The sequence below is a fragment of the Myotis brandtii genome, unplaced genomic scaffold (genome assembly GCF_000412655.1).
Source record: "Myotis brandtii unplaced genomic scaffold, ASM41265v1 scaffold125, whole genome shotgun sequence".
In the NCBI taxonomy this organism is placed as follows: domain Eukaryota; kingdom Metazoa; phylum Chordata; class Mammalia; order Chiroptera; family Vespertilionidae; genus Myotis; species Myotis brandtii.
Genome location: NW_005354385.1, coordinates 5,950,944 through 5,964,215, shown reverse-complemented (window position 1 = coordinate 5,964,215; position 13,272 = coordinate 5,950,944). Strand labels below are relative to the sequence as shown.

The 13,272-nt window shown below is 39.5% G+C and overlaps 1 protein-coding gene across 1 annotated transcript in view; it reads left to right on the top strand.

Moving 5' to 3' along the window:
- NEB (nebulin) overlaps nt 1–13,272 on the top strand; it is a 195,250-nt gene that overhangs the window by 88,237 nt on the left and 93,741 nt on the right. The window contains 9 exon segments of the mRNA XM_014534158.1: nt 937–1,248; nt 3,624–3,827; nt 4,142–4,246; nt 6,319–6,426; nt 7,872–8,183; nt 8,941–9,144; nt 9,876–9,980; nt 11,063–11,170; nt 12,376–12,687. Of these exon segments, the coding sequence (XP_014389644.1) occupies nt 937–1,248; nt 3,624–3,827; nt 4,142–4,246; nt 6,319–6,426; nt 7,872–8,183; nt 8,941–9,144; nt 9,876–9,980; nt 11,063–11,170; nt 12,376–12,687 (1,770 nt within the window).

Here is a 13,272-nt window from a genome sequence, read left to right as displayed (position 1 = left end):
TGACGGCTGCCAGTACAGCAGTGGTGGTGGGAGCCTCTCCCGCCTCCTCAGCAGCACTAAGGATGTCTGACTGCAGCTTAGGCCTGCTCCTGGCTGGCAAGTGGACATCCCCCGAGGGCTCCCGAGCTGCCAGAGTGATGTCTGACTGCCAGCTTAGGCTTGATTTCCCGGGGAGCAGGCCTAAGCCAGCAGGTGGACACCCCCAAGGGGTCCCAGAATGCGAGAGGGCACAGGACGGGCTGAGGGACCCCCCCTCCCGAATGCACAAATTTTTGTGCATCAGGCCTCTCGTATTTTAGATAATTGGCTCAGATTTGAGGGTAAAACCATTGAACATAGAATAATAAAAACATTTTTGGCCCATGTAAGGAGCACACTCTACCCAGTTGGCCTGCTACAACTTTACTAGAATAATCAGTTTTCAAAGTGATGCCATACATTTGCCACCACCAAAGAATGCATGGATCCATTATGAAATAATAAATTCTCCTAGTTGCTACTGCAGATAGCCCTTGACCTATAGTACTACCCTTGCAGGAACCAGACAGTCATGTCATTACTCATTAAACACACCATGTCACCAGGTGCATCTCTTTCCTGACATGCTGCTAGCACATAAAATCCATTTCTCCAAGGTTCAAATGCCTCTCCCCCCTTCCACAGGTAACCTCTCCCTACTGTGTGCACGTCTTGCCTCCAGAACTATTTCTTATTACTAGGCTATGAGTGATTTAGGGCATACACTGCAATTATACTGATTACATCTATTGAACTGCCTCTATTGAACTTCTAGGGTAAAGGTCAGGATACTGGCTTGAGTTAGTGTTTATTAGCAAAAGTCAACTTACAACTGAAATGTAAGCAAGATGATTTTGTACAGTCTTAGGGTCTCTAAGGGTTTACAATAAAAGCCTGATTTGTCCATTTTCATCTCAGTACAAATACAAAGATGGTTACCGCAAGCAGCTTGGCCACCACATTGGAGCCCGGGACATCAAGGATGACCCCAAAATGTTGTGGTCCATGCATGTGGCCAAGATCCAGAACAGGGAGTAGTACAAGAAGGACTTTGAGAAGTCGAAGACCAGGTACAGCAGCCCCGTGGACATGCTGGGGGTGGTGCTGGCCAAGAAGTGCCAGACGTTGGTCAGTGACGTGGACTACAAGAACTACCTGCACCAGTGGACGTGCCTGCCCGACCAGAACGACGTCATCCACGCTCGGCAGGCCTATGAAATCCAGAGCGACGTGAGTACCTGAGGATCATAATGACATGCAAAGGTGGGAAATCCGTGAACTCACATTCCTTGGAGAAGGTAGCAATAGGTGGCACCAAATTCACCATCTATAACAGAGCTGTGTGCAGAAATAAACTATACAAAAATTATTCTTTGTATACAATCGATGGCCTATTCAAACTAGGATTTATTGAGTGATATTTGGTATCTGAATCAGTGTATAGCTTTATGGCTTTATTGTGAATATGTTAATAGGATTTATAAGGAAGTGAAGTTTATAAGCTGGATTTGATCTTATAAAAGTAAAACCAGAATTAAGCAATGTTAGAATTCAGGGTCCACCAGAGGGAGATGTTTTCTTTTATTCTTTTAAGGAGGCAAGAACACATTCTTTTTTTTTAATTACTCTGAAATTGTTTTTTAGCTCTCCTTACAAAACAAATGGTGTTATAATTGATGGAATACTAATGCCTGCTATGCCATTAAATGTTATTCTTATGAAATAAAATTAAAAAGTCACTGAGCCTGGAAGCTATTGGATCATTTCAGTGACACTTTCTCCTCCTGGCCCGGCTCTCTGTGGAGGGGTCACACGGTAGTGACAGAAGCTGGACCTATGAGAAGCAGGTGCAGCATCTCAAACCGGGTGTGAGAAGCACATTTCCTGCAGCACCTATTTTATAAACGTTTGAAGGAATCATTAAACATTAGAGGACTTTGGAGAATAAAACAAATTAATAATAATTATACATTAATGGGCTGTTCCTAGAAATGGTATAGTCTACCTGTGAAAACTCGCACATCTGTTGTGTAGTTTCCGACATATAGAACCTTGTGTTTTGAAATTCTTTCCAAAAAGAAAGGTTTTTCCTGCACATGAAAGGCAGTTAAAATGGCTCATGCCCTCCATGGAGTGACAGCAGTGACAGACAGCTTGCATTCTTCCATTTGTTGAGCCCCTTTTCAAGATTGCCTCTCTCACACTGTGACACAGTCTTAGTAATGTGAAAGCATTTGAACATTAAAAGGCCCTCCAGAGGTATAAATATTATTGTTTTCATTCCTCCTGTTGTTATTTAGGGGACAATAACTAGTCAGCACAGGACAATTCCAAAAGGCTTCTTGTCTAGACTGCAAAGGATCAGTCTATTTTTCTACTTTATTGTTGTTACAGGTAAAATCCTTCTAATGAGTTGGGCAAAGGTCCAATCCTTTCGTTGTGATATAGTTATGAATATGTAATGGGTACACACAATTTTTTAAATAAATATTTTTATTTTTTATTTATTTTTTCAATTACAGTTTACATTAATATTATTTTGTATTGCTTTCTGGTGTACAACCTAGTGGTTAAGCAATCATATACTTTATAATCTTTCCCCGATATTTCCAGTACCCACCTGGCACCGTACATAGTTATTATAATATTATTGCGTATATTCCCTATGTTGTAGTTTACATCCCTGTGACTATTTTGTAGCTACCAATCTGTACTTCTCAATCTCTTCACCTACTTCACACAGTCCCCAACCCTCCCTCCCCTGTGGCAACCACTAGTCTATTCTCTGTATCTATGAGTCCGTTTCTCTTTACAAAAATCTTTAGCAGGGAAAAATGATTTAAAGTAAAGAGAGAAATAAAAATATGAAAAGATTATTCTGGAAAGAAATTAATGCTTCTCTTCCTGAGAACTTGGTAGGGAATAGACTGGGCCCTGGACCAATGAAATGGTCCCTTATTGCCCTGAGTCTTGGATAGTGTGACAACTGTCCAACTTCTGCTTCAGGGATTCTAAATTATTATTTTAACTTCTCTCTCTTTTTTTTTTAAAAAGAGCATTACAGATATTTTGAAATATAAGAAAAAATACACAGAAGGCAATAATAATCCAGCATAATCCAACCATTGAAAAAGCCCATTCCTGCTTTTGAATTTATCCAGACAATATATCTACATAATTATTTCACTTAATATTGTATTGCTGACATTTCAACAAGTCATCAATATTCTTCAAATATGGCTTTTAGTAGGTGCAGACTATTTGATTTGACAAGGACTAATATTTATTTACTCTGGTTGGCACTCTTTTCCTGTGCACATGGACATTACAATAGCATTCACGGAACTGACTTACAGAAGTTATTATTTTGGATCACTTCTCTCCTAAAAACCTGAAATATTTGACCACTTTTCTTATGGATAGGAGACATTTGGGGGGGGTCATTTTTGAACATAGTTCCTCTTTTCGTCTGCCTAATACAGTGAGCTTGTTTTCTGTGAAAAACAGTAACAACCAGAATGGTACTTTATTACTGAATCCATTTGCATCTTTACCATAAGTCTTTTGGTCTTAGTGAAGAATTTCTGCCTTTTTCCTCTTCCCAGAATGTATACAAGTCTGATCTCCAGTGGCTGAGAGGCGTTGGCTGGGTCCCCATCGGGTCTCTGGATGTGCTCAAGTGCAAGAGAGCTACAGAGATACTGAGTGACAACATCTACCGCCAGCCTCCAGACAAGCAGAAATTCACCAGCGTGACTGACTCCCTGGAACAGGTGCTGGCAAAGAACAACGCCATCACCATGAACAAGGTGAGCCCCAGCTGCCAAGCTTCTTCAGGATGCAAAAGATGTTATTATACTTCAATGACTAGTGGAGTCATATTACCCATGAAAGTGTGGGGTCACATTTACCTCCTAAATTGCATACCTAAAAGCCTCTAAATGATTTCTATTATTCCTATTTTAAACCTTGATAACCAGCATTAAGACTCAAACCTCCAATTGAATATCTTATATTCGAGTCCAGTTTATTTTCCTCAATTAGATCAGTAATAATCCTGTTGTAAGTTGACGATTTGTAATTCTTGTTTCAAATGGTTTTCCATCAATATCTTCTTTGATAGCGTTTATATACAGAGGCCTGGAACAAAGACAAGACTCAAATTCATGTCATGCCTGACACCCCGGAGATCATGTTGGCAAAGCAGAACCAACTCAACTACAGTGAGGTAGGAGCAAAGTTCTGTGGTGCTACACTTATTTTGTTGCTGCTGCTCTCGGTGGTTTTTCTGCACTTACTTTTATGGAAGTGCTCAGCTATTATGGTACATGCGGCTCTGTGGTATGAACACTCAGCCCATCCGACCTTTCAGATCTGGGTTGCTATAGGACTCCACAGGCAAACTGAAGTCACATTACCTTTTCCGCGTATGGCCACTGCTAGTGTGAGTTAGTGGGACTGAGTAGTATGTTTGGCATTGCTAGAGGTAGGATAGCCACATAAAACACTGGCTCAATATTTATTCTAAAATATTATTTGTTGCTTATCTGAAATTCAAGTTCAACTGGTCATGCTATCTTTTTATTTGCTAAATCTGGCAATGTGTTAAGGGGGCTCTGCTAATATGCACCTCTTCCCCACCTGGATCCTCAGTAAAATTGAGAAGGAAAACTAAAGAGTAGAAATGAAACTAAAATCTCACCTTTGTTACTACTAAAGTTAGGCTCAAGAACACATTTGTAGGAGAGGCAGTCTGCTCACTGAACCAAGGAATTGGGTTCCTCATTCAGGCGCAGGCCACTGTGTTAAGGGGGCTCTGCTAATATGCACCTCTTCCCCACCTGGATCCTCAGTAAAATTGAGAAGGAAAACTAAAGAGTAGAAATGAAACTAAAATCTCACCTTTGTTACTACTAAAGTTAGGCTCAAGAACACATTTGTAGGAGAGGCAGTCTGCTCACTGAACCAAGGAATTGGGTTCCTCATTCAGGTGCAAGCCACCCTGTAGCAGGACAATCAGCTCCACCCCATTCAGGGTGTGGTCCCACTTAGAGCCCAGGGGCACGGAGGAGGGCACTGAGCTTGTGCCTAGAGGGAACAGTGTAGGGCTGAGCTGGGCGTACCCAGTTATCCCAGCCTTACAGTTAGATAAATCAGTAAATCCCTACACCTCTCCAGGGGCAGAGAGTAAAGGCACCTGGAAAAGGAGTAAGGCCAGAGATAAAATAATTGAGCTCCTTTTATAGAAAGAAAGCCTCAGGCATGAAAAGCAGTGTTCTCCATTAACAACACTGATTATTGTGTGTGTTTTTTTAAGTAAAATGCAATGTCATAAATGCATGTGCTACTAACATGATACAGCTAAGATTTAGAATCAAAGTTGTGATGGTGGTCAAGTTATCTACTTTTTAAATGGTATTTCAATTTTTTCTTTTTTTTTTCTAAAAATGATAAAATATTACGATTGTCAAAAAATTTTAAATTATAAAGAAATGAGTAAAAGTATATAAGTATATATATAATAAACAAAAAATTAAATATATTCTGTAAGTTCTTTTTCATTTTGAAATATGTATAAATTGATGTTTATCCATCAATCTATATTTCTAGATTATATTAATCTCTTGATATGAATAACATATCATATAAATCTATATCCTATATAATAAAAGCATAATATGCAAGTAAACTGAACGGCAGAATGACCTGTGGAATGACTGGTCGCTATGACATGCCCTGACCACCAGGGGGAAGACGCTCAATGCAGGAGCTGCCCTCAGCCCACAGACCCTAGGCCAGCCATGGCGGGTGCAAGCAGAGGCCTCCCCAATTGCCCCGCTGGTCACTTCGAAGAGGGAGGCAACCTGTGGCAGCAGCAGGGTGTGGGACTGGCAAGCAGGCGGCACCAGGCCAGCCAAGGCAGGTGCCAGCAGGCCCCCCCCATCACCCTGCTGGTTGCCCCACAGATCGGCCCTGATTGCCAGCCAGGCCTAGGGACCCTACCCATGCATGAATTTCGTGTGCCCGGCCTCTAGTATTATATATTAATCTATTAGGTACCATAGTAGATTAATAATAGATTAATATATCAGTCTATGCTTTTACCCATTGGTATATCTCACTTGTTTCTAATGCTATTTAGTTTTTTTGGTAAGATATGATTTATTTACCTTCAATATTACTAGAATTTTAAATTGTTTCCAGAACCTATCCTTTTTAAGATGAAATGGTATGTCACTTGAAACTCTTCAAATGGTTGCTCTCAAGCCTCTTGCTTTAACCTTGACTTTCCTTCTATAGACTCTGTATAAACTTGCCAATGAAGAAGCAAAGAAGAAAGGCTACGACTTGCGAAGCGATGCCATCCCAATTGTGGCGGCCAAGGCCTCCAGAGACATCGTCAGCGATGTGAGTAACAACACTCCGTGTACATGGCTGGACGGGACAGGGTCATCACGGTCATCATTCCAACAGGGACCTGCATCTGTGTGCCAATTAAGTACATTTATTGTGATTTAAATGAAAGAAATGTTTTTCATTAGAAAAAGCTCTTTTATATTTTTAATTCCAAAAAACTTTAATATTCAGGCCCCATAGAGAAAGGTATCCTAAACTTCAGTATAAAATTAAATTTGAATATACAATTGCTCATATCTATAATTATGAGGCATTTATCTCCATATTTTGAGCACAGAACCCACAGAGAAATAAGAAAATGCCAGAAAAGTTTTAAAAAATAACGTGGTTACATGTATTGGTTCAACATCAGAAAAAGACCTGGTTACAGCTAGGTCTAGGGAAATACACCTTTCCCCCAACGTGCTCTGTGTTTTTGTCAACTCTTCCTCTGAAAAATTATCTTAAGTGCCTCCTTTGAGTTCCTTTTAACCAAAAACAGAAAAGCAAAGGCAAGCAACCAAAAACCAACAAAAGGGTGAGCCTGATTTCTCTTTTGGCTGTTTCTGAAGGAAGTGGGTCCTTTGGTGGAGAACTCAGACTTCCATAAATATACATTAGGATTTGTGTCATGTTCTTACCTGAAGTGGAGAGAAAATACCGGAGTCAGCACTTCCCACCACCTCCAACAATAAGCTTTCTTGTAGTTATAGAATCTGATTTCTTACTTGAGGAATCCCAACCAACAAGTCTCAGCCAAATTTGATGTCTGACAGAGCCGGACACACTAGATGGAAAACCCAAGCCAGTCCATTGCAGGGAGTCAAATAAAATTCCGCAGAGCCGTGTTTGGGAGGGGTAACAGGTGGTTTGGAGGGTGAAATCATATCTGTGCACTCAGGAGTAGCATTCTCAAAATCATATGTAAGATTTCTGGTTTCACTGGCCCAAGATGAAGAAAAGACAGCATATAATTCCAACGGATTTTTCTTAAAAGTGTTGCTGCTTTTGTTTTAGGGACTTTATGTCTGCAAACCATAAAACTACATAGTTTGGCATAGCTTCCCATTAGCAGTGGTTCTCAACCTTCTGGCCCTTTAAATACAGTTCCTCATGTTGTGACCTAACCATAAAATTATTTTCGTTGCTACTTCATAACTGTAATGTTACTACTGTTATGAATCGTAATGTAAATATCTGATATGCAGGATGGTCTTAGGTGACCCCTGTGAAAGGGTCATTTGACCGCCAAAGGGGTCGCGACCCACAGGTTGAGAACCGCTGCATTAGAGTATTGTGAAGTCTAATCAGAGTTTAGGATGAGGAGATAAGTTGATATTCAGATGATTCCATTTCTCTGAAAGAATTACCAATTTTGAAATAATAAACTTTTAAATTAATAAAACTTTTAGACCTTTTTATTTATTTTATTTTTAAAATCACTGCTTTTATTTCAGTACAAATACAAAGATGGTTACCGCAAGCAACTTGGCCACCACATTGGAGCCCGGAACATTAAGGATGACCCCAAAATGATGTGGTCCATGCATGTGGCCAAGATCCAGAGTGACAGGGAGTACAAGAAGGACTTTGAGAAGTCGAAGACCAGGTACAGCAGCCCCGTGGACATGCTGGGCGTGGTGCTGGCCAAGAAGTGCCAGACGTTGGTCAGTGATGTGGACTACAAGAACTACCTGCACCAGTGGACGTGCCTGCCCGACCAGAATGACGTCATCCACGCTCGGCAGGCCTATGAAATCCAGAGCAACGTGAGTACTGAGACCCATTACATACCAATGGTCACCAACCTCAAGATAGTAATACAGTGATATCCAACCATCATGCTGTAAGAATTTTTAAAACATGCAATATCTAACTATTTAGTCAGGGGCACTGACCTTTTTTCCCTTAGATTGTCAAACTAAAATATGACAACAGCCAACACAATGATAGCCGTCTGATGTGAATGAGTCAAAATTGTACCTCTTTTTCAGATTTTTTACAGAGAGGAAGGGAGAGGGATAGAGAGTTAGAAACATCGATGAGCAAGAAACATCGATCAGCTGCCTCCTGCACACCTCCTACTGGAGATGTGCCCGAAACCAAGGTATATGCCCTTGGCCGGAATCAAACCCGGGACCTTTCAGACCGCAGGCCGATGCTCTATCCACTGAGCCAAACCGGTTAGGGCAAGAAATATATTTTTTGATGTTCCATAGAATTTTAGTAATTAGTTTATGTGTGCCATGAGATTAAAAATGTTGAAAATAACTGTAGTAATACATAGATAATGATCTAGGATTAGATAAAGCTCTCAGAAAGAATAATGCTTTTCTTCTTCACCCCTCATTCATTGTGCCTTTTCTTTTAAAGAGAACATAGTACATGAATCTTTATCCAATTGGCCTTTATATTTTAATAGACATGGAGTTTAGCTATCCAAAGTTTCCAGTCTTTTTCTTTTATTTTTGAAATCAAGTGTCATAACAGCTTGAGTAATACTTGCCTTTGTTTTTATCTCACCAGAACATGTATAAATCAGATCTCCAGTGGATGAGAGGCATTGGCTGGGTCCCCATCGGGTCGCTGGATGTGGTCAAGTGCAAGAGAGCTGCAGAGATACTGAGTGACAACATCTACCGCCAGCCTCCAGACAAGCAGAAATTCACCAGCGTGACTGACTCCCTGGAACAGGTGCTGGCAAAGAACAACGCCATCACCATGAACAAGGTGAGCCCCCAGTTTGGGGGAAAGTAAAACAGGGCTATATGCTCTTGAGGATATTGATAATTAATTCATCTTTTTTGTTTTATGCCATTGCCATCTATGTATAGTGATTTGGTTGAGTTCTCTATTCAGTTACATTAGGATTTCAAAAATATATGTGGGAATTTCTGCTTTGAGGCCTCTTGGGAAATAGCCAGAATTAAAAATAGGACAGCTTTTTAGTGTGCAAACTGTTTGAAGTCTGTGAGAGTTACACCTGGTTTGGTATCAAGGTTTCTTTCTTGTTGGGTATTCATCTAGGTAAATATGGAACAAACAAGTCAAATTCACATCTCCATAACATTTATAAAATAAGAAATCTGGAGATGGCTAATCCAGGTATATTTGCAGTTAATAAACAAACAAACAACAAAACTATGGGAAGGATTTGTTTATATAGCCACAGTGCATATGGATGTGCATATATGATTGGAAATATTTGCTTTTCATTTAATTGGAATGGAGGTGATCTTGAAATGAAACACATATGTTTACTGGTCATATCTTAGTCTACATTTATATTTAGTGATAATAAATATCTTGTAATATTAAGGCGACTGAAGAGTATGGTATAAAGCACACAGCACAAATAGTGAGGATGCTGGCTTTCAACTTTGTCATGATCTCTAAATTGCAAACTCCTGTTTACAGCAAACATTGTGTTTCTAATTCATTAACCTTTTTATCTTTCATAGCGCTTATACACAGAAGCCTGGGACAAAGACAAGACCCAAATCCATATCATGCCTGATACACCTGAAATTATGTTGGCAAGACAAAATAAAATAAATTATAGTGAGGTAAGACTATTTACTTTATTTCCTTGATCTGACCACATTGATCTTTGCTGGTGTAGTAAGAAGGTCAGAATTATGGATTTAATTCTCATGAGGACCAAATATTTTTATTTTTATGCCCATTACTCTACCCTGAATATATGTATTACTGAATTCAAAAAGTAGATAGATAGATAGATAGATAGATAGATAGAGAAATTGATAAATATAAAAATTTCTCCAGAAGGGGGGAAAGCTTTCAAAGTCAATTATTAATGATTGAAACAAATTGTAATTTTAATTAAAAATAATTATTACTCTTATCAGATTAGTACTTGCTACAAAATTGTTCTGTGAATTTTTCCTCAGTTACTCATCTGTAAAACAAGATAAAATGCCTATCATGGAATTTCTGTGATGACTAAATAAGGTCATATATATAATATGCCCAGTGTGGAGCCTGGTACAAAATAGTTGCTTAGTAACTTTAATTTTTTCCCTTCACACTCAAGTCACCATGAAAATTAAATTTTTAACATGCTCAAAATAACTTGAGGTGTATTTGTTTATTTATAAGAACTGAAAGAGAATTCTTAGATTTATCCATTTGGGAATTGTCTGAAGACAGTAAAATACATTCTTTTATGCATTATCTCCAGCTAAATTTGTCATCATATATTTTTGCAGTCCAGAAATACTGTTGAAGAAACAGCTTCTTGCCCAATTGTTCTTGACAAAGAACAATTACCTGGCTTATTCAGGAAAAATCTTGATTTCGTGTGTGTGTGTGTGTGTGTGTGTACATGCATGTGTTTTTAACAAGAGAGGGGGAAGGCAGACTTTTCTTCAGTTTGAGAGCATTGGAAAATTTAAGTACTCATTTTCAAGACTTGGCCATATTCATTGTTTTGATTACCCATATTGATTTCTTTTTGCCTAATACAATGTATCTATAAAGAAGAGGTATGCTTATATCTTTTAAAAATATATTTAAAGCAGAATATACTAGTGCAGTTCTGCATCCAAAGGTAGTCTTCCTTAGGCAAAAATACATTTTTAGAGTGAAAGCAAGTGCCTTAACTAAAAGGTATTACTTCTGTTCTCAGAGCCTCTATCGCCAGGCCATGGAAGAAGCCAAGAAAGAAGGCTATGACTTGAGAAGTGACGCCATTTCCATTGTGGCTGCCAAGGCCTCCAGGGACATCGCCAGTGATGTAAGTGCTGATGAAGTCCCTACCTTTGTTACCAACAGGCCAGTTCCTACATGGGGCATCCCAGTATAGAAACACAGCTGGAAGTCTCTTCCGTCATCATCCATCTTAGCCACCTTTATTGTGTAGGCAAATACATGGAAGCTTTGAGACAGTAGGTAACCTGCCCAAGGTCACAAGCATCACAGGACAAAGCCTGGCTTGGAATGTGGTTTCTTTGATTCTTGTCACTTGGGTTTTTCTTAATAAAACTGAGAGCCTTGATTAGTTAGATGGACATGTATTGAGCTACTGCTAAAGCCCCATGAGCTCTCCTCAGGATACACCCAAGGCAAAAACTCCAGGAAAGAAGTAAGTTTAACTGAGTTCTCCCCATGACTTGAAGAAGGACATAGAATAGCAAGAAAGCTATAAATTTTCCTGCTGAGGGGTCCACAAAATCAATATTCCTTTACCCTAAAAATAAAAACATCAGATTCCTTGACAACCTAGACTTTAATCCAAGAGTAACAATATTGTCCGTTTTTATAGGTTTTTCTTTTTTTTTAGCATGATAAAACAACTCATAACACCATTATCAAGTGTACCGTTCAGTAGTGTTAAGTATGTTCTCACTTCTTCATCTTGCAAAACTGAAACTCTATACCCATCAAACAACAAAAATTGCCTGGTTTTAAACTACCCGCCCCCCAGATTGTTTGTGCAGAGGAAATTTCTCAGAATGCCTTAGGAAAATAAAATTAACGAACCATGTAAACACATCTCGGATGCACCCTCCCACATGACCGACTTCTGAGACACTGTCACTCTAATTGAGCTCAGCCTTTCAATGTTCACTTTTAATCACTTTTTGCCAACAAATAATTTTTAGCACAATATAAAGGACTCACTGGGGAGTTATACTGTGGGAGCATGAGAGTGAGCACACCATCCTCTTCTTTGGGAGTCAGCACACCCCAATGTATCGCATCACAGCAGCACATGATGAAATGCCCTGAGTGTCTTAAGGGTTTCACAGGAAAGCAGCACCGCAGCAAGAGCACCATCCTCTTCTTTGGGAGTCAGCACACCCCAATGTGTCGCTCACAGCAGCACATGATGAAACGCCCCGCGTGTCTTAAGGGTTTCACAGAAAAGCATCACCGCAGCAAGAACAACAGGGAAGAGCTCGTCAAGCTTCCTCCTCTTTTACTGGTTCTCTCTTTCAGTACAAATACAAAGAAGCTTATCGTAAGCAACTGGGTCACCACATTGGTGCCCGAGCAATCCATGACGACCCCAAGATGATGTGGTCCCTTCACATTGCCAAAGTGCTGAGTAACCTCGAGTACAAGAAAGAATTTGAGAAATACAAGACCAGATACAGCAGCCCGGTGGACATGCTTGGCATCGTTTTGGCCAAGAAATGTCAGACCTTGGTCAGTGATGTGGACTATAAACATCTCCTTCATGAGTGGACGTGCCTGCCCGACCAGAATGACGTCATCCACGCTCGGAAAGCTTATGACCTCCAGAGCGACGTGAGTATTCCTGATGCTGGTTCTGCATGTTAAAAGCAGATCTGAAGCATGTCCGTGGGTTCTGACTAGTGCCAATGGACACAGTGATGGCGAACTTTTTGAGCTCGGCGTGTCAGCATTTTGAAAAACCCTAACTTAACTCTGGTGCCATGTCATATATAGAAATTTTTTGATATTTGCAACCATAGTAAAACAAAGATTTATATTTTTGATATTTATTTTATATATTTAAATGCCATTTAACAAAGAAAAATCAACCAAAAAAATGAGTTCGCGTGTCACCTCTGACATGCGTGTCAGAGGTTCGACATCACTGGTAGAATTTGTTTGCATATTTCTAAATAGTATACAATTGAATGTTCCAAAAACAGTTTCCCATTGGTAACACTACAAATTATTTCAAAATCTTTCATCCCCAAAAGTTATATGTAAAAGAGGAAATAAAGTATATATTATCAATTTTATATAGGTATATTTCTTCCTGGTAATTTGGGCTTCCTCTGTCTGAGTTAGATGAAACTCAATCCTCAAAAAATATGTAGCTACACTTTTTTTTTTCAGAAGTGGTATAAATGTATGTATATG